This window comes from Dama dama, chromosome 4, assembly GCF_033118175.1.
Source record: "Dama dama isolate Ldn47 chromosome 4, ASM3311817v1, whole genome shotgun sequence".
NCBI lineage: Eukaryota > Metazoa > Chordata > Mammalia > Artiodactyla > Cervidae > Dama > Dama dama.
The window spans coordinates 70,449,232-70,472,833 of record NC_083684.1 but is presented as its reverse complement, the minus strand read 5'-3'; the positions used below and the strand labels follow the sequence as shown (position 1 = coordinate 70,472,833).

The window sequence follows — 23,602 nt, the reverse complement described above, 5'->3', positions numbered from 1 at the left end:
CAGAGTCCATAAATAAAGCCTGAGTGGCTCACAGCCGTGGTTGACCGCATGGTGGGTTACCTGCTGCCTGGGGCAGCTGTGAGGCCACAGTAGCAGAGCTGAGAAGCTGCAGCAGAGACACTGTCATCCGCAAAACCTCAAGTATTTACTTACTAGCCTCGTGCGGCAAAAGCTCGCCAGCTCCCCCTCCGTGCAGAGAAGAAAAGCATACAAAAGGTTCTAATTATTTCCCTGAGAATAATAGAACTCTCCCATCAAAAACAAGAAAACTCTAAACCAATTTATGAATAGAGGTGAAAGGACATTATTAAAGCATCAAACAATAGGAAATATGAGAAAATAACGTCCACAAAAGCAGAAATACGATATTTTTCTAGATGAAGTAATACCATTAAAATGTAAAATGCCATTCACAACAGACTCCCAGTAGGATATGTTTGCTCTGATAATTTCAGTGAAAAACACCAAAGGGTGATTTCTCAAACATAGCAGGACATTTAAAAAATGTTTTGGTTTATAATCAGAGGCTTCCCTGAGTGTAAAGAATCCACCTGCCAGTGCCGGATGCAGGTTCAAACCCTGAGTGGGAAAGATCCCCTGGAGAAGGAAATGGCAAACCCGCTCCAGTATCCTTGCCTGGAGAATCCCACGGACAGAGGAGCCTGGCTGTCCCAAAGAGTCATGGGGTCGGGTCCCAAAGAGTCAGATGCAAGTTAGTGACTAAACAACAACCTGTAATTAAGATTAGGTTTTCATCATTGGGGAAATGATGTTTTAACAATCAGTTGTCCACTCTCCAAAAAAACATACCTAGACCTTACAAAGAAATATGAGATAATTGTATTTAGCAGCTCTAATTATGAAATAAATGGCAACCCACTCCAGTATTCTTGCCTGGAGAATCCCATGGACAGAGGAGCCTGGCAGGCTATAGTCCATGGGGTCGCAAGAGTCGGACACGACTAAATCAACTTTGGCATGGCAGAAGGTGCCAAAAAGATGTAATAGACAACTGGCAGAAAATAACAATGCATACGAATAAATGTGTCATTTAAGAACAGAGTGCTGTGACACATACAAAGCAGGGAAATAGGTGGTGCATGCCAACAGATGCGTCATGCTCGAAGAACTCCAATAAAGAACACATGTTGGGTTCTTAACCCCATTGGTCAGAAAATTACAGATTTAATGCAAATCTTGGCTCTCAGATGGGTTAAAATCTTACCTGGTTAATATGCCATACCTTTATCAGTGTGGAAAACAGGAGGCTGGTCATCATTACCCGTGTCAATGTGTCTGCTCTGTTTTGGGGTGGCAATGTGGCGTGACCTGTCTGCTTTATAAACATGAGTTCATTTTGAAACAGTAACTCTAGATCTAGGAGTTTCATCCCACTGGAATAAATATATAAGTATAAATAATGTTTATTGCAAACTTGTTTTAATTACAACACAAATTGATGCAATTGTGATTATTCAATACAGTATTGTCCAGTTAGTAGAAAGATGAAATTCTATATTTGCTCCTATGGAGTATTGTCATACACAATTATATTAAATGAAATATGTGATTTGCAGAACCTTATGTGTAAAATGATCTTGTCATATAGAGTCAAAATATTTGTGTGTGTGTGTGCATGTGTGTCTGTATATGAGTTGACTAAAAAGTTGATTGAGGTTTTCCATGTTAAAACCCAAATTAAGTTTTTGACCAACCCAATATATGTATTTTCTCAATATATATATTGAAATCTGTTTTTGTCTTTAACACACGTTAGCTCTTTGTTGGCACTTTGTCTTTCTTCATTTTGTATTGTTCTGTTGAACAGTACAACAAGCCAGTCAGATTTTTCATTCTTTGTATTTTGATTGGAGACTCAGGGCCAATATTAGGCTTCATTTATGGGTTTCCCTTGTGGCTCAACTGGTAAAGAATCTGCCTGCAATGCGGGAGACTTGGGTTCGATCCCGGGGTTGGGAAGATCCCCTGGAAAAGGGAACGGCTGCCCACTCCAGTATTCTGGCCTGGAGAATTCCACAGACTGTACAGGAGTGTATAGTCCATGGTGTCGCAAAGAGTCAGACACGACTGAGAGGCTTTCACTTTCATGGGCAATAAGGGATGTTTTCTTATAGTTCACTCTTCATTTTGATTGGCTCTGCCCCTCCTTGTACTAGCTGTTAAGGATGTGGAATATTACTCCTGGACTGCAAATAGGTGGAACTGAGTCAAGCTCTGGAAGCATCCTGAAGATTTCTGCATCCCTACCTATCTGATGCATTAAAATGATTCCTGCTTCCCCACATCCTAGTTTTGTTAAGTTCTTTAAATCTTCAAGGCCCCTGGTATCCTTCCAATACTGTAACTTCGAAGTTAAAGTCATCTTTTATTCTCATGTAGAAATTGGTACTAGAGGGTTTCTCAGAACTACAGAGAAGCTGGTATGGACTGGTTGAAAGAGATCAAAAGGGAAACGAAATCCCATGTTTTATTAGGAAGGAATACTCGTGATACAGCAGGATCACAAGCCCACGGTACACAGGGTCTGGAGAGCTCTTAGCAAAAACTAACGGCGATGAGATATGCTGGCTCTAAGGGTAAATGTGATGCTCTTTTACAAGTGAATTAGATAAGGTGAAACGTCAGTTCTTCGACCTGTGAGGGCTAAGTCGCTTCCGTCGTGTCCGAATCCATGCGACCCTATGGACTGTGGCCCTCCAGGCTCCTCTGTCCATGGGATTCTCCAGGCAAGAATACTGGAGTGGGTTGCCCCAGGGGACCTTCCCAATCCACAGATCCAACCCGTGTCTCTTATGTCTCCTGCATTGGTAGGTGGGTTCTTTACCACTAGCGCCCCTTAGGAAGTCCTCTTCAATCTGCAGACCTTTGGAAATTACCTGCCTCCCCTTGCCCGCGACCCCAGCCACCACATATGTATACACAGTTGTAAAGCATCAGGAGAAATCTGAAATCTCCAATCGCGTTCTATCCTGGAGGCTCCGCCCACTTCGTACACCATCCCCCCGGCCCCAGGCGCCTGCGCGCTCCACGCACCCTGTGACCCCGCCCACTATCGACCACCGCTACCCCGACCTCGGCTCGCTGAGCCTGACAGCTGCGCCTGCGCACTCCGAGCCCGGAGACGGCTCCCAGAAGCCCCCGGGACTCCGCTCCCTTCATGGAGGTAGCCAGTATTTCTGGGACTCAGAGTCGGAGCTGTAAGGCTTCTAGGCCGCCCCATTCCGGAACAGGAGGCACCGAGAGGGGGCAGAGGGCAGCGGGCACCAGGCAGGGCAGAGTTGGAACCCTGGTCGCCCGACTTAAGAAAGCCGGCGTCCCTATTGGGACTACATTTCCCAGGGGCCCTTGTGCTGTGAGGACCCGCCCACCTCTGGCGAGGACGTGAAGCCCGCACCGAGTCTGGCCGGTTCTGAGGAAGAGAGTCCGGTCCGGGTGGCGACCGCTGCTGAGCCGGGCCCGGGGAGGCGCCACGGGGTCGGCGTTTCGGCCTGCGCGCGGGAGGGCGGGAGTCGTGATCGTGCGCGCGTGACTTGGCGACCGTGACGGAAGTGCGTGGAGGGTGTGACCGAGAAGAGGAGGCGGGTACGTGTGTGGATAGAGGGTGTGTGTGTGTGTGTGTGTGTGTGTGTGTGCAGGTGTGACACGTGACTAGCGGGCCGCGGAGGAGGCTGGTGTGTGACTGGGACTCGTGTTTCTGCGCGCGTCTCTTGTGCACTTTGCCTGTCCCAGCAGCGTGTACTAGAACGAATGAAGGATTTTACGTGGCTGAGAGCTGGAAGCGCCCCCGGAGGAGACCATCCCACTCCAGTCCAGCACGCCCGACTCTCCCACCGAAAGTTCGGTGTGGCCCAAAGCCTGGGAATCTTGGGAAGGTGCCCGGTCGGGGCACCTTCTTGCCTGAAGCTTTTCTTGCCTGCCCGCCTGGAGGATGTGGAAATCGGGACACCATACATGTCCACGGGCCTGAGTATGGAGGTAAGAGTGGAAATTGGGATTGGGGTTGCTGCTCGTGGGCTCAGGGACTGGAGGATGATGGCCCTGGCCTCAGACTGCGGTGGACACAGAAGTTCAAAAATTTGAACGGTCACCTAGGACCAGAGTATGGAGCTGAATTCAGGGAGGGACCTTGACTTGCCCTCCTCTTAGAGGTCTGTGTGGATGTCTCCAAGGACCGAGGGGAGAGAGCATTCACAATTACAACATTACCTCTGAGTGCTCTGCTGCTCTTCAAGGAGGACCTCAGTATTTAATTTTTTTTTTTTTTAATCTGTTAGTGTCGGAATATTCAGTTCAGTGCAGTCGCTCAGTCGTGTCTGACTTTGCGACCCCAGGGACTGCAGCGTGCCAGGCTTCCCTGTCCATCACCAACTCCTGCAGTTTACTCAAACTCATGTCCATTGAGTCGGTGATGCCATCCAACCATCTCATCCTCTGTCATCCCCTTCTCCTCCCGCCTTCCATCTTTCCCAGCATCAGCGTCTTTTCCAGTGAGTCAGTTCTTGGCATCAGGTGGCCAAAGTATTAGAGTTTCAGCTTCAGCATCAATCTTTCCAAAGAATATTCAGGACTGATTTCTTTTAGGATTTACTTGTTGGATCTCCTTGCAGTCCAAGGGACTCTGAAGAGTCTTCAGCACCACAATTCAGAAGCATCAATTTCTTCTGTGCTCAGCTTTCTTTATAGTCCAACTCTCACATCCATACATGACTACTGGAAAAACCATAGCTTTGACTCAACGGACCTTTGTTGGTAAAGTAATGTCTCTGCTTTTTAATATGCTGTCTAGGTTGGTCATAGGTTTTCTTCCAAGGAGCAAGCATCTTTTAATTTCATGGCTGCAGTCACCAGCTGCGGTGATTTTGGAGCCCAAGAAAATAAAGTCTCACTGTTTCCATTGTTTCCCTATCTATTTGCCATGAAGTGATGGGACCTGATGCCATGATATTAGTTTTCTGAATGTTGAGTTTTAAGCCGACTTTTTCACTCTCCTCTTGCAGTTTCATCAAGAGGCTGTTTAGTTTTCTTCACTTTCTGCCATAAGGGTGGTGTCATCTGCATATCTGAGGTTATTGATATTTCTCCTGGCAGTCTTGTTTCCAGCTTGTGCTTCATCCAGTCTAGCGTTTCTCATGATGTACTCTGCATATAAGTTAAACAAGCAAAGAGACAATATACAGCTTTGACGCACTCTTTCCTGATTAGAAACCAGTCTGCTCTTCCATGTCCAGTTAGAACTGTTGCTTCTTGACCTGCATACGGATTTCTCAGGAGGCAGGTCAGGAGGTCTGGTATTCCTATCTCTTGAAGAATGTTCCACAGTTTGTTGTGATACACGGTCAAAGACTTTGGCGTAGTCAATAAAGCAAAAGTAGATGTTTTTTCTGGAACTCTCTTGCTTTTTTGATGATCCAGCAGATGTTGGCAATTTGATCTCTGGTTCTTCTGCCTTTTCTAAAACCAGCTTGAACATCTGGAAGTTCACGGTTCACATACTGTTGAAGCCTGGCTTGGAGAATTTTGAGCATTACTTAGCTAGCGTGTGAGATGAGTGCAATTGTGAGGTAGTCTGAGCATTCTTTGGCATTGCCTTTCTTTGGGATTGGAATGAAAACTGACCTTTTCCAGTCTTGTGGCCACTGCTGAGTTTTCCAAATTTGCTGGCATATTGAATGCAGCACTTTCACAGCATCATGTTTCAGGAGTTGAAATAGTTCAGCTGGAATTCCATCACCTCCACTAGCTTTGTTTGTAGTGATGGTTCCTAAAGCCCAGTTGACTTCGCATTCCAGGATGTCTGGCTCTAGGTGAGTGATCACATCATTATCTGGATTATCATGGTTATCTGGGTCATGAAGATCTTTTTTGTATAGCTGTGTGCATTCTTCCCACCTCTTCTTAATATCTTCTGCTTCTGTTAGGTCCATACCATTTCTGTCCTTTATTGTACTCATCTTTGCATGAAGTGTTGCCTTGGTATCTCTAATTTTCTTGAAGAGATCTCTAGTCTTTTCCATTCTATTATTTTCCTCTATTTCTTTGCATTGATCCCTGAAGAAGACTTTCTTATCTCTTCTTGATATTCTTTGGAACTCTGCATTCAAATGGATATATCTTTCCTTTTCTCCTTTGCCTTTAGCTTCTTTTCTTTTCTCAGTTATTTGTAAGGCCCCATCAACCATTTTGCCTTTTTGCATTTCTTTTTCTTGGGGATGGTCTTGATCACCGCATCACGTACAATGTCACGAACCTCCATCCATAGTTCATCAGGCACTCTGTCCATCAGATCTAATCCCGTGAGTCTGTTTGTCATTTCCACTGTATAATCATAAGGGATTTGATACTCAGCTATAAAAAGGAAGGTATTTGAGTCAGTTCTAATGAGGTGTATGAACCTGGGGCCTGTTATACAGAGTGAAGTGAGTCAGAAAGAAAAACAAATATCATATATTAACACATACATATGGAGTCTAGAAAAATGGTACTGATGATCCTATTTGCCTGGTAGCAGTAGAGAGGCAGACATAGAGATCAGACTTGTGGACACAACTGGGGAAGGAGAGGGTGGGGAATAGAGAGAGTCCCATGGAAACATATATATTACCATGTGTAAAATAGATATCTAGTGGGAATTTGCCATGTGATGCAGGGTACTCAAACCAGGTGCTCTAATGACCTAGAGGTGTGGTAGAAGGGAGATTCAAGATGGGAGGGAACATGTGTATACCTATGGCTGATTCATGTCGATGTATGTTAGAAATCAGTACAACATTGTAAAGCAATAATCCTCCAAGTAAAAATTAATGAATTAAAAAACCTGTTAGAGTCCTGTCCCGTTTACCCCCGGGATGAGACATGGGAGGAAGGCGAGATTCACAGCCTCATTTTGGGAGTTCTGAGGGATCCCAGCCTTTCCATGGCTTAGTCACCTTTTAGTAGGTGAATAAAAGTACTCCCCATTCCTACCTCACACTTCTCTGTCACAACCAGAGTGAGTAAAGGGCGGGGGGGGGGGTGGGGGGGGGAAGTGCCCATAGCCTTATTGTTCTTCACTTGATTTTCTGCATGCAGTAACGGTAGCTAATGTTTACTGAGCGCTTTCTCTAGGCCAGACACGGTTCTAAGACCTTTGGGGGATATTAACACCAAACCTCAAAACAGTATGAAGTGGAAGCTCTCTTGTCTCCTTTTTACAGATGAGGATACTGACGCATAGAAGGAATAAGTAATCAGTAAGTGGAGGAGCCAGGGTTCACATCCAGGACAGGCTGAGTCTAGAGTCCCCCTCCTACTGGGTCTCATGTAAGCCCCTCCACAACTGCTTGAGGTGACGTTCTTAACCACCTTTGACAGTTGAGAAACTGACCCTGAGAGGGTTAAATAACTTCAAGAGTTCAGATCCCAAGACCTCCACTGCAGGAGTTTTTTCCTTTAAACTTTCAGATCCAGCTTTTGTTATGTAAAATGAGGATGATATTATATACATCATAAGACTGTTATAGGGATTAAGTGAGCTCATACCTGCGAAGTACGTGATGTAGTCCCTACCACATAATAACCAGTGCTTAATAAGTGTTCGTTCTTTTAATCATCATTATAATGCTTTGAAAAAGCACTGGAGTTTAGAAGAAAGAAACCAGAATCAAGTCAGATATTTTTATGCTCTTCCTGATTGAAGAAGCTTGGCTCAGGGGCACAGGGGACTTCTTCAGAACTAAATAGTTTGTCCCAAAGCAAAACGGGAACCTGAGCCTCCTGACAGGTTTCTGGTCCAGCTCTCTGCAAGCCACGTGAACTCTGTTGTAACCAAGATAATAATACTTCTTTCTCGGGAAGTCAAGTCTCATGGACTCTTTGCAAATCCTTAGTAGTTAGTTATACATGGGGGATTTTTTCTGTTATATTCTGGTGTCTGCTTGAGTAAATAACTTGGGTGGAAGAGTCAGGCAGATCTACGTTGGTGACTAGGCTCCACTGTTTACAAGCTTGTGACTTGTGCAAAAGACTACACTTCCCAGAGCTTTCATGTGTGAAACTGTGACAAGATCCCCCGTTTTTGTTGAAGTTTCTGAAGGTCAAATAAGAGTTTTAATATATGCAGCACACCTCAGACATCTCTATTGTTAATGAAAGGGTGGATTTGGGTGAGAAAGAGATTGTGCTTAGCTCTGGATTGTGAAAATCCAGAGCAGAGCAGAACCCCAGCTGTAAATTAAAGGTTTCCTCGCAACTTCCTGGACTGTGAGAGGAGGGTGCAGTGGGAATAGGATCATGGAGTAGAGAACAGAGGGAGCTGAAGGGAAATGTTTCTGGGCTGTGACTATCAGAGTCACTCAGTTTCTCCTCATTGCTTTCTCCTCCTCCCAGCTCTGCCCTCTCGGGGTAAAGCCCTTCTCCACATGAGGAGCCAGGATGAAGAGATGATGGGAATTGAACTTCTTAAAGCCATGTCCCTGGTTAGTATTCCCTTTTTTCTCCTAAAGTACTAGCTTGCTTTTCAGGATTTTGGCAGGTTTATTTTCTTCTGAAAATTGGAACATTGGGATTTAAGGAAGTGTAGAAGGCAATGGCACCCGCACTCCAGTACTCTTGCCTGGAAAATCCCATGGACAGAGGAGCCTGGTGGGCTACAGTCCATGGGGTCGCTATGGGTCGGACACGACTGAGCGACTTCACTTTCACTTTTCACTTTCATGCATTGGAGGAGGAAATGGCAACCCACTCCAGTATTCTTGCCTGGAGAATCCGAGGGACGGGGCAGCCTGTTGGGCTGCCGTCTATGGGGTTGCGCAGGGTCGGACATGACTGACACGACTTAACAGCAGCAGCAGCGGAAATGGTAGATCAGTTCAGTTGCTCAGTCGTGTCCGACTCTTTGCAACCCCATGGACTGCAGCACGCCAGGCTTCCCTGGCCATCACCAACTCCCAGAGCTTACTTAAACTCATGTCCATCAAGGCAGTGATATTTCTATGTAAATGCAATCAACTGTTCTTTTTAATTTAAAATATCTTAAGTGGTTGAAAACCAGACTAATAGCTTAGGTTTGCTGAGCAGAACAGGACTTGAACATAGGTGTACTGGCTTCAGCGACCACGTGTGGGAGAATATCCTTTCCTATGAGCTCTGCTGTCTTGTAGCTGTGCTGTTTCTTGTGTAACCTTGCTCATGCCCATAAGACAGATATTTTGGCTGACACCTCAGCCCACTGCAGATGTTGTTCTGCACACAGAACAACTCCTTGTGAATCCCGTCTGATCCTTGGCTGACCTCAAAGAAGTTGTGTACACGCGCATTCCATTTCCCTCAGATGTTTGCCTTTGTGCTTGATTTCCGGTTTTTGTCATCCTCCGCTGAGCTCCGTCAGATGAGCTTCTAATAAACGTGCTCTCAGCAGTTTCCTCAGGGAGTTGTTCTTCCATGAGCTCTCCCTGCACTCTCTCTCATAATCCTGTGTGTTTATGAGAATTATTTCTGTGAGACACCACCACAGCCATGTTCTTAACTACCATAACATACTGAAACTAGTAAAAATACAAGCAAAGCTTTTATTGAAGTATTAAACCAAATGTTTCACCTCTTTCTGGCCTCCTCTTCTTTTATTCCCATCTTTCCTTCATCATTATCGTCAATAACAATTCTTGAGTACTTAGCCTGCACTGTGCCTGTTACTTCATTTAATTCTCACAGTGCTGCTCTAAGGTATGCACTGAAATTATCCCCATTCTTTTAGGAGGGAAATCTTGAAGCACGAAGGGGTTCATCAACTTGGCATAGATCACCCAGCTGGCCAGTGCCAGAGAATGAACTCTTTGACTAATCTGACCTTTTCCTCTGGTCTTATTCAAGACTGGTGTATATTTAAAACTCATTCTAAGATATTGATATAAATGAAATCACAAAAAGAGGAATGGAAAATATCCCATCAACCCTAGAATCAGCCTCACTTCATAGTTGGTTATAAATTCAGCTCACGTAACAAAACCCAGGTTGCTTGTCATGTGCTTATCTCGTATGATCTCTCCTGATCCTTCTCAGCAGATTATCAGAAAACAGTTTGCCGAATGAGTTCTCTCCTAATCCAAATATATTTGTATTTCAAAAGAGAATAGTATTGCTAGGCATTTTTTCTTTCATTTTTTAGGCATACCTCAGTATCTCGAGAACACTAAGATTTCTTAGAATATATTGTGGAGCTTGAAGTCACGCTCATCAGGTCAGCCTCATTCCTTGAAACTTTGTATTGCAGTCCCAGAGCTCTTTTGTTTCTCCATGTAGAAAAGTGAGCTAACTTCTAACATATGAAATAGTTTACTGCTTCATAATATTCTAGGGTTTTTATTTGTTCTGTTGTGTTGTGTTTTTGGCTGCACTGCAAGGCAGGCAGGATCTTAGGGACTGAACCCATGTCCCCTGCAGTGGGAGCATGGAGTCTTAACAACTGGACTGCCAGGGAAATTCCCATGATTGTCGTCGTTGTTGTTCAGTCACTAAGTTGTGCCCTGGTCTTTGTGACCCCATGGACTGCAGCACACCAGGCTTCCTTGTCCTCCACTGTCTCCTGGAGTTTGCTCAAATTCATGTGAATTGAGTCGGGGATGCTTTCTAACCATCTCATCCTCTGTTGTCCCCTTCTCCTTCTGCTGTCAATCTTTCCCAGCGTTAGGGTCTTTCCCAATGAGTTGGCTCTTTGCATCAGGTAACCAAAATTCCCATGATACTCTGTTTTGAATGCAGTCAACATTTTTTCATGTGAGAATATCTCCTCACACCATAAAATGCTTTAAGAGCGGAGAGCATTTCTGTATTTTTCTTTTTCCTAATATGTACAGTGTAACTAGGCAGAAAAGTTGTTCAGTTCAACTAACTACTTGATCTCTATCATTTAGACACCCCACTGCAATGACTCACCCAGTTTTTTTTTTCCTCACTTACAACCCTAGAGCCAGCTAAGTCAGGGGATGAACACTAATCGTGCAAGAGGACATTTGTGTCATTTCAGGACGCAGTGACTTTCACGGATGTAGCCATCGACTTCTCCCAAGATGAGTGGGAGTGGCTGACTCTTGCTCAAAGGACTCTGTACAAGAAAGTGATGTTAGAGAACTACAGCAACCTGGCTTCACTGGGTGAGAACATGCCTCCTCATGTCTCCCCTTAGGAGTCTTTCCGCCTCAGTGGTCTCATGTCCTCATCAACATTTTCCTACAATGTTTCTCTTCCCTCAGTACCATGTAGCTCTGGAATACCCACAGCATAGGTCATTTTCTTGTTTTCTCTTACATGCAGGTCTTTGCGTTTCTAAACCAGATGTGATCTCCTTACTGGAGCAAGATAAAGAGCCCTGGACGATGAAAGGAGAGTTGACAAGAGGCCTGTGCGCAGGTAAATGCAGGATGACTAGAGCTAGGAAAACAACTCTAAAGGTGTTTCTTCCCTCTGATACTTGTTGGAGAATACCTCTCAAAGTCCTTCCCAAGTTGAAACTTTTTGTTCTACAACTATTTTTTGTACCATTTTGAATTTTATGGACAGAGGAGCCTCTTGGGCTACAACTGAGCGACCGAGCACACACGCATACACAGCCTTTATATGTCTGTTTATTTTTGGCTGTCCTGGTCCTTGTTGCTGCGCCGCAGACTTTCTCTAGCTGCAGTGTGCAGGGGGGCTGCCCTTCACTGCCGTGCACGGGCTTCTCATTGGGGTGGCTTCCCTTGTTGCAGAGCATGGACTCTAGGTGAGCAAGCTTTAATAGTCACAGGACGTGGGCCTAGTAGTTGTGGTGTGCAGGCTTAGTTGCCCTGCATCATGTGGGGTTTTCCCAGACCAGGGATCGAACCCATGTCCCCTGCATTGGCAGTCCAATTCTAAACCACTGGCCTACCAGGGAAGTCCTCTACTGGTATTTTTTAAGTGGGTCTTTTCTTCTCTTCCCCACTGGTACAACATACCACCTTTACCTTTACTGATTTTCTGCCACTCTGATTTTCTGAACTCTGTTGTGTTCCACTGATGTTTACCTAGTTCTGCTCAAGTACTATATTGTTATAATTATTCCTGATTTTGAGCCATTTTTTAATTCTTCAGACAGGTTTGTGTCTAGTTTTTCAAACTTGTTTAAATATTTTCCTTCCTTTAAAATGTGACTTGTCAAGTTAGCCAGTATATAGCTATGTTTTTCTCTCTGCTTTTAATCATTTTTCTCTTTGTTGTTTCTTTTTTATTGTTGTTATTTCTTTTTGTTTTGCTGTCTGTGCTTCTTCTCTAATCCCCCTTCACACCATTGCACTCCTTGAATTGAAAAAGTTTAGTTCTAAAAGTTGTTAACTTTATGACTTCATGTATTTTTTAATTTGCATTTTAAAACTCATCCACTTGAGATTCAAAATAACATCTTTTGATACCCATATGAAAGATGAAGAAATTAACTCACTAATGTTATCTCCTTCCTTCCTCTTTGTCTTCTCCCTTTTACTGTACTTACTAGAATTTTTTGGCTCAGGTTACTTTCTTCAGTTTATTAGTTTTTTTTTACCCTGTCCTGCTTAAAAGCTGTTTTTCTGGTTTAGAGCAATGGATGAGAGCCTGTGGACATATGTTGCAGGGAAATGAGCTTCAAGTGAGGAGGTTAGTTTATTCTGAGGCTTGTGTGTGGCCTTTTCCTGCTTTCAGTTCTCAGAGTTTCAAGAATTGGATGTTGGTAGGCCACTAAAACTGTATGTTAATAAACGATAAATAAATTTTAAATGAATTAAGCATTCAATTCAAGATATTAGAAAAAACAATGACCCTCAGGACAACTGAAATAAGTTACACATAGTGATTTATATTGCTAGAGATAAAAGTATATAAACTGTCAGGACAAATGAGAGAAGACATAGGGAAAGAAATAATGGTAAATGATGCCTAAGTACTTAAAAGAATCATATGAATCCATTTTTGAAACTCCACTATTTGTAAATAATTTGAAAATCTGAATGAAATGGATGATGCTTTATGAGACTATAATTACCAGAACTGACACCAGAGATAGAAAATTTGAACAGACCAGGTACCACTAAAAATATGTAGGAAGTCATTAAGAACTGCCTCCTCCCAAAAAAGAAGCAATTAACCCCAAATAGTTTCACACAGTAATTATATAAAGCTTGTAAAGAAACAAATCATTGTTTGAAGTTTTCCTTGACAGAGAATAAAAAGGAGAACTATTTTAAAATGTTATTGTGAAGATAGTGTAACATTTGATACCAAAATAGCATCCCAAAAAAGGGAATTATTAATGCAATAATAAATACTGGCGCAATATCTTAAATAAAAAGTCATGTTGAAATAATATACCATAGCCAAGGAGGGTTTATTCTAGAAATGCAAAGATGGTCACACCACCTGACTTGAAGAACTGTCAAAAACATGTCCCTTTATAGGCTTCGGCAACTGTTGTGATTCACATGGTTTTGTTTTGCAAGTTTCTGTTCTTCAAGCATTAAATAAAGGAGACATTTGCTTTCTTAATATCTTTCAGACTTGGAGTATGTATGGATGAAAAAGGAATTATCTCTAAACGAGGATATCTATGAGGAACAGTTATCTCAAGCAATGATAATGGAAAGACTTACAAGCTATGACCTTGAATGTTCCACATTAGGGGAAAACTGGAAATATGAAGGCCTGTTTGAGAGGGAGCTGGTAAGTCCAAAGACACATTTTAGGCAAGAGACAGTCAGTCATATAGATACCCTTATTGAGAAAGGAGACCACTTTAATAAATCTGGGACAATTTTTCATCTGAATACATTGTGTTATATAAAACAGGTATTTCCCATCAAAGAGAGAATATGTAATTTTGACACAGATAAGAAAAGCTTAAAGACACATTCCTTTGTGCAAAAAGACAAGCAGGTCTATGGAGAAAAGAAACTTTTGAAATGTAATGACTGTGAGAAAACTTTCAGCAAAATCTCAACTCTTACTCTTCATCAGAGAATTCATACTGGAGAGAAACCCTATGAATGTCTCGAATGCAGAAAAGCCTTTAGCCAGAGTGCCCACCTTGCTCAGCATCAGAGAATCCACACAGGAGAAAAACCCTTCAAATGTACCGAGTGTGGAAAAGCATTCAGCCAGAATGCCCATCTCATTCAACATCAGAGAGTTCATACTGGAGAGAAACCTTATCGGTGTCAGCAGTGTAACAAAGCCTTCAGCCAGCTAGCACATCTTGCCCAACACCAGAGAGTTCACACTGGAGAGAAACCCTATGAGTGTATCGAATGTGGGAAGGCCTTTAGTGATTGTTCATCCCTTGCTCATCATCGAAGGATTCACACTGGAAAGAGACCCTACAAATGCATCGACTGTGGGAAAGCCTTCCGGCAGAACGCTTCTCTTATACGTCATCGAAGGTACTGTCACACTGGAGAAAAGCCCTTTGATTGTATTGACTGTGGGAAAGCTTTCACCGATCACATAGGACTTATCCAGCATAAGAGAATTCACACTGGAGAGAGACCCTACAAATGTAATGTGTGTGGAAAGGCTTTTAGCCATGGCTCGTCCCTGACCGTCCATCAGAGAATTCATACAGGAGAGAAACCCTATGAATGTAGTGTCTGTGAGAAAGCCTTTAGCCATCGTGGCTCACTCACTCTTCATCAGAGAGTCCATACTGGAGAGAAACCCTATGAATGTAAGGAATGTGGGAAAGCTTTTCGGCAGAGCACGCACCTTGCCCACCATCAGAGAATCCACACTGGGGAGAAACCTTACGAATGTAAGGAATGCAGCAAAACCTTCAGCCAGAATGCCCATCTCGCACAGCATCAGAAGATACACACTGGAGAGAAACCGTATGAATGTAAGGAATGTGGTAAGGCCTTCAGTCAGATTGCTCACCTTATTCAGCACCAGAGAGTTCACACTGGCGAGAAGCCTTATGAATGTTTTCAGTGTGGGAAGGCCTTCAGTGATGGCTCCTATCTTGCCCAACATCAGAGACTTCACACTGGCAAAAGACCCTATGCGTGTCTCGAATGTGGGAAGGCATTCAGACAGAGGGCATCCCTGATCTGTCACCAAAGGTGTCACACGGGCGAGAAGCCTTACAAATGCAACCTCTGTGGGAAAGCCTTTAGTCATCGTAAATCCCTTACTCTGCATCAGAGAATTCACACAGGAGAGAAGCCTTACGAGTGTAAGGAATGCAACAAGGCCTTCAGCCAGATTGCCCATCTGACGCTGCACAGGAGGATTCACACTGGAGAAAGGCCGTATGAGTGTAAAGCATGTGGAAAGGCGTTTCGGCAGACTGTACATCTTGCTCACCATCAGCGAATTCATACTGGAGAGTCATCCGCGGTGATTCCCTCCTCTTCCTACCACCATGTCCTCTAGTTTCAATCTTCTAGACATTTCTAGACTCTATCACTTTTTTCCAGCGCAGCGTGCCATTATCACAGTCCAAGATGCAGCCATCTCATTTGGATTTCTGCATAGCGTTACAACCATATTTCCTTTTGCTCCCCTCAGGTGCATTTTTAACACTGTAGCCAACTGAATCTTTTAAAAATAAAGAATTTATTCATGTTACTTTTCCATTTAAAACACTTATTTTGAAAAATATACCAGGTAATCCACTTAAAGCATTTAGCATGCTATCCTAGACTTACAGTTAGTGCCGTTAAGGTAGAGATTTCCTTACAGGGATGTTCAGCTATAAGTATAATGAGCCAGTAGGTCAAGATTAAGAAGCCTAAAACTTTACAGTAGACAGAGAACTCTTTACTCTCCTTGTAGGTCGGAAAGATGAGCACATTCAGAATTGAAAGATTCTATGATATTCAAGTTAACACGGTGGCTTGCTCCTCCTTCTGTATGAATGAATAAAAAGACATCTACTGGAGGAGGAAATGGCAACCCAGTCCACATTCTTGCCTGGGAAATTCCATGGACAGAGGAGCCTGGTGGGCTACAGTCCATGTGGTCACAAAAGAGTCAGACAGTAGATAGTGACTAAAGAACAACAACCTTTAGCAGAATAAGGCTTAAAAAAGAGGAGACATCTAGCATCATTGATGAGGAAATCTCACCTCACCTGGCACTTAGAAGTGAGACTAGGCCAGTTAGAACAAAAACATTTGATAGAATGTGGGACTTGCCAGGGGAGAGTATTAAAAAAAAAACTAAAATGCACCAGCTAGAAAACTTGAGTAGGTTAATAGCCATGAAATAAACTCCAAAAGATAGTTCAAAACTATCAACTGTGGGAACGTACCACAGACAATTCCTGTGACACTGAATTGTTCTAGCATATAAAATAAATACAGTAAAGCTTCCCATCTTGTTCTGTGAGACTGACAAGACAAATACCAAAACAGGAAAACATATATATTGCAGTTGGCTTATGAACGTAGATGTTAAAACAAATATTCTTTAAATATTAAAAAGCAGAGGAAATGAAAAGCTAGACATGTCTCTGTATAGACACACTGAGTCTGGCAAAGACATTTCTCCCCAAGTTAAATATGTGAATTCACTTGTATTCCAGTAGAAGTCCAAATGTGTAAGTTGACAGGCTCATTTTGACCATCTGTATGGTATTGTGATATAGCAAGAAGTATAGTTCTGTAATGCTCATTAAATTAAGATTAGTTGAACATTTACTAATGTTCCAGGCACTGTTTTGGGTACTGGGGATGCAGCAAGGTGCGAAATGTACCAAAAAAAGTTTGATCTTGCAGATCTAGTGGGAAAAAGCAAACTAAAACTTGAAATGCAATACTATATCATAAGTATGTGACGTGTACCATGATGCCAAATGATCTAAAGCGGGATCCAGGGGGATCCAGGGTTCTGGCCGGGGATGCCTTACTCCCCCAGAACATATGGGCATTAAAGCCAAGGAATGAGGGAAGAACTAGGGGAAAAATGTCAGCCACAAAGGACAGAATGAGAATAATTGTGATAGTCTCAAAGTGGATAATTACGATGCTTTGAGTGATTCAGGGAGAACTGATGGTTTAACAGGGTTCATGAGAGTTCTTTTCACCCGTTGTGAATCGTGGTTTAGAGGCTGTTAGAGGTTTTTGTTTTTATTTTTTTCCTTTATATATATTTGGCTGTGCTGGGTCTTAGTTGCAGCATGCAGAATCTTCAGTTGCAGCATAAGGGATCTAGTTCCCTGACCAGGGATCAAATGTTTTCGTTTTGTTTTGGCAGCAGTGTTACTGAGCTGTGACTCGCCCATGTAAAGTATATGATTCAAGGAATTCCCTGGCAGTCCAGTGGTTGGGACTCAGTACTTTCACTGCTGTGAGGCGTGTGTGTGTGTGTGTGTGCGCGTGTGTGTGTGTGCGCGTGTGTGACTCTCTGCGATGCCCTGGACTGTAGCCAGTCAGGCTTCTCTCTCCATGGACTATTCCAGGCAAGAACACTGGAGTGGGTTGCCATTTCCTCCTTCAGTGTACCTTCCTGACCCAGGAATGGAAACCGAGTCTCATGTGTCTCCTATGTTAGCAGGAGGGTTCTTTACCACTGAACCACTTAGGAAGCCATATATATGCATAGATAAAATTCAGTGACTTAAAAAAAATAAATAAATAAATGAAAAAAAAAAATTCAGTGACTTTTCTAAGTTCAGGGTTGGGTAACCATCACCTAAACACAGGTCCCCTGCCCTTCAGCGGTGCTCTTGCTCCAGGGGAGCACGTACCTGGAGCACTGCACACCTCTGGAGGCTCCTGGAGCATCCGGAGCTCTCCTGTTTCCTCTTGGCTGCCGCCTAAGGCCACGTGAGGGGAGCCCGTGTCCGGAGGACACAACCACTGGAAAATGGAGTTTGGGGCTTCCTCTTTACTTGGGCATAGAGGCTAGGAGATGGGTGGTCTTACCAAGAGCATGTGGAGATTTTTGATTGCCCTTATATATGATAAAAGGGATTTTTCATTTCAGTGGGGCGAAGGCAGATTCATCAGATGGCCTTGGGACAGTTAGCTCTCTGGAAAAACGTAGATGTGTGCTTTGCACCTGATGAAGTTCTGACAGATTAGAGAGCTAAATGTACAGTACTAAAGTGCAAGAAAAACAGAATATTTCTGTAACCTTGCTTTGAGGCACACTTTCGTAAGCATTACACATAATGCAGGAGGTGACATCAAACTGAGTAACACTTCTGTGTGAAACCATCAGTTAAGAGATAAATGGAAGACTGAAAAAAAATGTTTACAACAAATATGACAAAGGGCAATACTCCCTGATATTAAAACAGCAAAAGAAAATTACCCACTATCATTAGTAATCAAGGCAATGCAAAATAAAGTGATAATATAATCTACTTTTTTTCCCCAATAGACTGATTTAAACCATAGAAGAGTGATAATAATCCAGTTTTGGTGAATGTGTGAAAAACAAGGCAATTTCATTTCCCATTATATAAATTGTTATATAGATATAGACCATTTGAATCAATATTCCTCAGAAACCAAAGTGTACAAAGGTAGGTAAATGTATAATGGGAAAAATTTTAATGATAAACTTAGCAATTTTAGGTCATGGGCAAATGGGTAAGTTAATTACACTGAATTCATTCAATAGAATTACATGCAACTGTTGAAAAAAAATGTGTGTATAATCATAAAAGATAGTTGTGCTATACTAAATGAAAAGCATTTTTTCAGACCTGTAGTCTAGTGTGAACTCATAATATAAAAAACAAATCCCTAAATACATGTTTTTCTGTTTTTCTCTGCCCAGTTTTCCTTGCCTTCTCCTTTTGACTGTAATCTCCTTTTCCTTTGAGTAGCTGGCCATACCCTGTGCTACAGTTGAGTACATGAGGAAGCAAGTAACTCAAACATTCTGCACAGAACACAAATTGTCTCCCTTTCCCCCACCTCCAGTACCTTTCCCCATGCCTGACCACTCTACTTCTTTAACCCAAAATATCTCCAGCCCCTCCCCTCAGGGAGGCAGATGCAATGTTCTCCCAGCTCCTTCCTTGGCTGCCTAGGAATAAACCTTTTCCTTGTTGCAGACCTTGTCTTTCTTGCTGTGCCTTGGGCAAATGAACCTGGTTAGGTAACAACAGATGTCATCCTTATGGGAACCAGATAAATGGTACACTAGATCTCTGTGATTTCTGTTGTTGTTGTTGTTTACAGCTGCATGTGTATCTACACTTGTCAAAATATTTAATGGAAGTCATTAATGACTTAAGACTGGCTGACTCTTCACATTTCTGTGGCCACCCAGACATTTCAGCAAATGCTTTTGTGCTTGGCTTTGTGATTTATGGTGTAAGAGGCCCAGCCCAGCCCCCGCATGGTGCTCCTGTGTCGCCTCTCTTGTCTGTACCACTGTCTCGTCTGGAAGCTTGGTTGTGAGGATTAAACACGTTCTTAGGTCATCAAAACGCCAACAACAGGAGCTGGCATATAAGTTCAGTTGCTCAGTCATATCTGACTCTTTGCGACTCCACGGACTATACAGTTCATGGAGTTCTCCAGGCCGGAATACTCGAGTGGGTAGCCTTTCCTTTCTCCAGGGGATCTTCCCAACCAGGGATCAAACCCAGGTCTCCTGCATTGCAGACAGATTCTTTACCAGCTGAGCCACAAGGGAAGACCAAGAATACTGGAGTGAGTATCCTCTCCCCTTCTCCGGCGCATCTGCCTGACCCAGGAATCGAACCTGGGGGTCTCCTGCATTGCAGGTGGGTTCTTTACCAACTGAGCTCTCAGGGAAGCCATAATAAAAAGGGTGAATGCTGTTTTTTTCTTATGATCATTTGTTACTTTGCATCTTTGTATGTTTAATTCAGCTATTTTGTATAATATCACGCTTAAGTAAGCTGTCCAGAACCATCCCTCAGTCCAGCCCAGGAGATGGGTGGACCTGGCTCCCTCCTTTTCTGGAATTTTCTCTCCTTCATCCCTCTTCCTCTCTAAGCAGTCCCTCTCCTCTCCACTCTTCTGCCCTTCCCTCCCCCATCTCTCTTCCTCCACTCTCTCTCCGTTTTCCTTCTCTCTTCCCAGCCCTTGATTCCTTCCCTCGTCCTATCCAACTTCCATTGGCCGCGGTTCCGGTGCCGCGGGGGCCTCTGGGAGTGGAGGGGCGCGGTCGGGTCTCGGGTGGGTTCCGCTCCGCGCGCGGGCTTCTGGGAAGTGTAGTCGGCCAGGCCGCGCTGCGCCTGGTCATTGTCCAGACCGAGCGGCGTGGGTGAGTCCGGCGGCGGCCCGGGCAGGGGCGGGAGGAGAGGGAGAGTGGGCGGGGTCGGTCCCGAGAAGAGGAGTGCGGACTGAAGGGAGGGGCGTGAGGGGCGAGGAGAGGGGCGGGAGGGCCCAGGCGAGAGCTGAGGGGAGGGGCGCCAGGGTCCGAGTGGGAACCGAGGGCTGAGGGGAGGGTGTACCGGCGGTGAGAGGGCGTGAGGGCCCAGGGGAGGGCCGAGGGGAGGGGCGGGAGGGGCGGGAGGGCCGAGGGGAGGGGCGGGAGGGCCCAGGTGGGAATTGAGGTCTGAGGTGAGGGGCGAGGGGGTCGCGGGGGTCCAGGGGAGGGCTGAGGGGAGGGGCGTGAGGGACCAGGTGGGAATTGAGGTCTGAGGGGAGGGGCGAGGGGGTCGCGGGGGCCCAGGGGAGGGCCGAGGGGAGGGGCGTGAGGGACCAGGTGGGAATTGAGGTCTGAGGGGAGGGGCGAGGGGGTCGCGGGGGTCCAGGGGAGGGCCGAGGGGAGGGGCGTGAGGGACCAGGTGGGAATTGAGGTCTGAGGGGAGGGGCGAGGGGGTCGCGGGGGTCCAGGGGAGGGCTGAGGGGAGGGGCGTGAGGGACCAGGTGGGAATTGAGGTCTGAGGGGAGGGGCGAGGGGGTCGCGGGGGTCCAGGGGAGCGCTGAGGGGAAGGGCGGGAGGGCCCAGGCGGGAATTGAGGTCTGAGGGGAGGGGCGAGGGGGTCGCGGGGGTCCAGGGGAGCGCTGAGGGGAAGGGCGGGAGGGCCCAGGCGGGAATTGAGGTCTGAGGGGAGGGGCGAGGGGGTCGCGGGGGTCCAGGGGAGCGCTGAGGGGAAGGGGCGTGAGGGACCAGGTGGGAATTGAGGTCTGAGGGGAGGGGCGAGGGGGTCGCGGGGGTCCAGGGGAGGGCCGAGGGGAGGGGCGTGAGGGACCAGGTGGGAATTGAGGTCTGAGGGGAGGGGCGAGGGGGTCGCGGGGGTCCAGGGGAGCGCTGAGGGGAGGGGCGTGAGGGCCCAGGTGGGAATTGAGGTCTGAGGGGAGGGGCGAGGGGGTCGCGGGGGTCCAGGGGAGCGCTGAGGGGAAGGGCGGGAGGGCCCAGGTGGGAATTGAGGTCTGAGGGGAGGGGCGAGGGGGTCGCGGGGGTCCAGGGGAGCGCTGAGGGGAAGGGCGGGAGGGCCCAGGTGGGAATTGAGGTCTGAGGGGAGGGGCGAGGGGGTCGCGGGGGTCCAGGGGAGCGCTGAGGGGAAGGGCGTGAGGGCCCAGGTGGGAATTGAGGTCTGAGGGGAGGGGCGAGGGGGTCCAGGGGAGCGCTGAGGGGAAGGCCCGGAGGTCCCAGGGGAGGGGCGGGAGGTCCCAGGTGGGAACTAAGCGCTGAGGGGGAGCCGGCGGGCTGGGTGAGGGCGGGTGGACTGAGGGCAAGGTGTGGGGCTCAGGTGAGGGGCGTGCCGGCTCGGCGAGAGGCGGGGAGGAAGCCTGGAGTCAACTGGAAGCCGTTACCAACCTAATCTGATGGGATGGGAAAGGAGGCGAATCCCTGTGTGCGTGTGAGTATGGCTGTATGCACATCGGTGTGTGTCTGCATGTATGTGTGGGCGCCTACCTGTCTGGGTCTGTGTGGGTGTCCCCTGTGTCTAGTCTTTGCCTGTCCCTGTTGGGGGATATCTCTGGGTAATCACCCGTGTCCACATCCTTAGTTGTGTGTCTGCCTTTATTTCTGTCCATGGTGTCTTTGTGAGAGTGTCATCCAGGTGTCCACCTGTCTCATCTGTCACTTTTCCAAGGGGTCGCAAAGAGTCAGACGTGACTTAGCAACTAAACAACAACAAGTTGTTATCCTGGATGCCAGAATCACAATCCACATATCATTTCTGCTTCCCCCAGACTTTTATTCTTGGGGAGGGAAGACAGATGACAAGCTTGAAAGTAACTTTTTAAAGAGACAGTTGTCAGCAATGTTGCAGGCTATAAGAAGATGGCAGAGGGTGAGGGGTGGTTGCTATTAATGCTTGAGCTTGGGGCCCTGGGAACGGGAAACTTCTCCAAGGAGGTGACATTTGAGTTGACGGTGAGAAGGAGCCAGCCAAGGGAAGAGCATTTCTGGCAGAGGGAACAGCAGCTGCAAAGGCCAGTGCACCTGAGGCAACGTGTTTGAGAGGGGAGTAGAGCGGGAGGGGGAAGGTCGCCAGGGCAGACCATAAGGGCTACGTGGGCAGTGGTGAAGACTCCTGATTTCTAATGCCCATGGGAAGCCTTAGAATTTTAAGCTCGAGGACGTTTTTGCTGAGGGCTTGCTCAGGCATTTGTGTGTGCAAGGCATGGTGCTCTGACGTTTGTGGAAGACACCAGCCTCATGTGTTTATGATCCTTTGTGATACACAGTGGGGCTTTTAAAAAAAAAATAATTATATTGCTTTTTTATTTGAAATTTCATTGTTTAAAATTTATAGGGACCAACACTTAAATTGGTAATGTTCTTTTTTATTGAAGTGCAGTGGATTTACAATGTTGTGTTAATTTCTGCTCTACAGCAAAGCAATTTAGTTATGCATTTATATGCTTTTTCCTGTCCTTTTCCATTATGGTTTGTCACAGGATATTGACTGTAATTCCTGTGCTGTACAGTGGGACCTTGCTGTTTCTCCAGTCTATATATAATAGTTTGCATCAGCTAACCCCAGACTCCCAGTCCATCCTTCCCTGATGGCCCCTGCTCCTCCTTGGAACCGCAAGTGTGCTCTCTCTGTGAGTCTGTTTCGTCCATGTGTGCACTTCTGTCGTATTTTAGATTCCACATATAGATACCATATGGTGAAACAGGGTGGGTGGAAATAGTGCCCACCTTTCAGGGGTATTAGGAGGATTAAGTGAGAGATGTCGGTCCAGTGCTTTGCGGGTGGCAAGCACCTGAGTGTTTGCTATTAATGTGTGTGTGTGTGTGTCCCTCCCTCCTGCCTCTCTGGGGGCAAGTGTGTGTTTGTCCTGTCTGCATTGTGAGGCGGACCTAGGCCTGACCTCTCACCATGCCTCCCTCTCTCTCCCCAGACCACAACTTGCCGATCCAGGTCACTGTGGGCAGTGGAGGGATGGCCACCCAGCTGCTGACTGATGAGGTCCTGGTGAGTCCTGCTGCCTCCCTTTACTTTCCAGAGGCTCGGCCCGCGGGTTTGGGCTTCTGCCCAGGGATGACCCTCTGACCCCCAGGCCTGCCCAGGGCCTGTGTCCCCACCTCCTGGGGGCTCTGCCCACCCAGTGTTCAGGGGTGATGCTTCTGTCCACTCTGCCCCCTTCAAACCCCGAAGCCTCTTGCCTGCCCCTGACACTGGCTTTGGTCAACCAAGGAGGTCAGGACATCTGCGGAGTGACTGGTTCTG

General features: G+C 46.0%; 1 protein-coding gene across 5 annotated transcripts in view; it reads left to right on the top strand.

The window, feature by feature from the left end:
- Positions 1 to 3,136: 3,136 nt before the first annotated feature.
- The window catches only part of ZNF470 (zinc finger protein 470), a 40,480-nt gene continuing 20,014 nt past the window's right edge, over positions 3,137 to 23,602 (top strand). Inside the window, exons 1-6 of one of the 5 annotated variants that reach the window (XM_061140375.1) lie at positions 3,977 to 3,996; positions 8,386 to 8,474; positions 10,163 to 10,234; positions 11,021 to 11,147; positions 11,308 to 11,403; positions 13,541 to 15,603. In XM_061140375.1, coding sequence (XP_060996358.1) covers positions 11,114 to 11,147; positions 11,308 to 11,403; positions 13,541 to 15,408 — 1,998 coding nt within the window. In that variant the 5' untranslated portion in view covers positions 3,977 to 3,996; positions 8,386 to 8,474; positions 10,163 to 10,234; positions 11,021 to 11,113 and the 3' untranslated portion in view covers positions 15,409 to 15,603. Of the gene's footprint in view, positions 3,604 to 3,750; positions 3,997 to 8,385; positions 8,475 to 10,162; positions 10,235 to 11,020; positions 11,148 to 11,307; positions 11,404 to 13,540; positions 15,604 to 23,602 lie in introns of those variants that run through there. The other 4 variants (XM_061140376.1, XM_061140372.1, XM_061140373.1 and 1 more) reach the window with 4 other exon arrangements.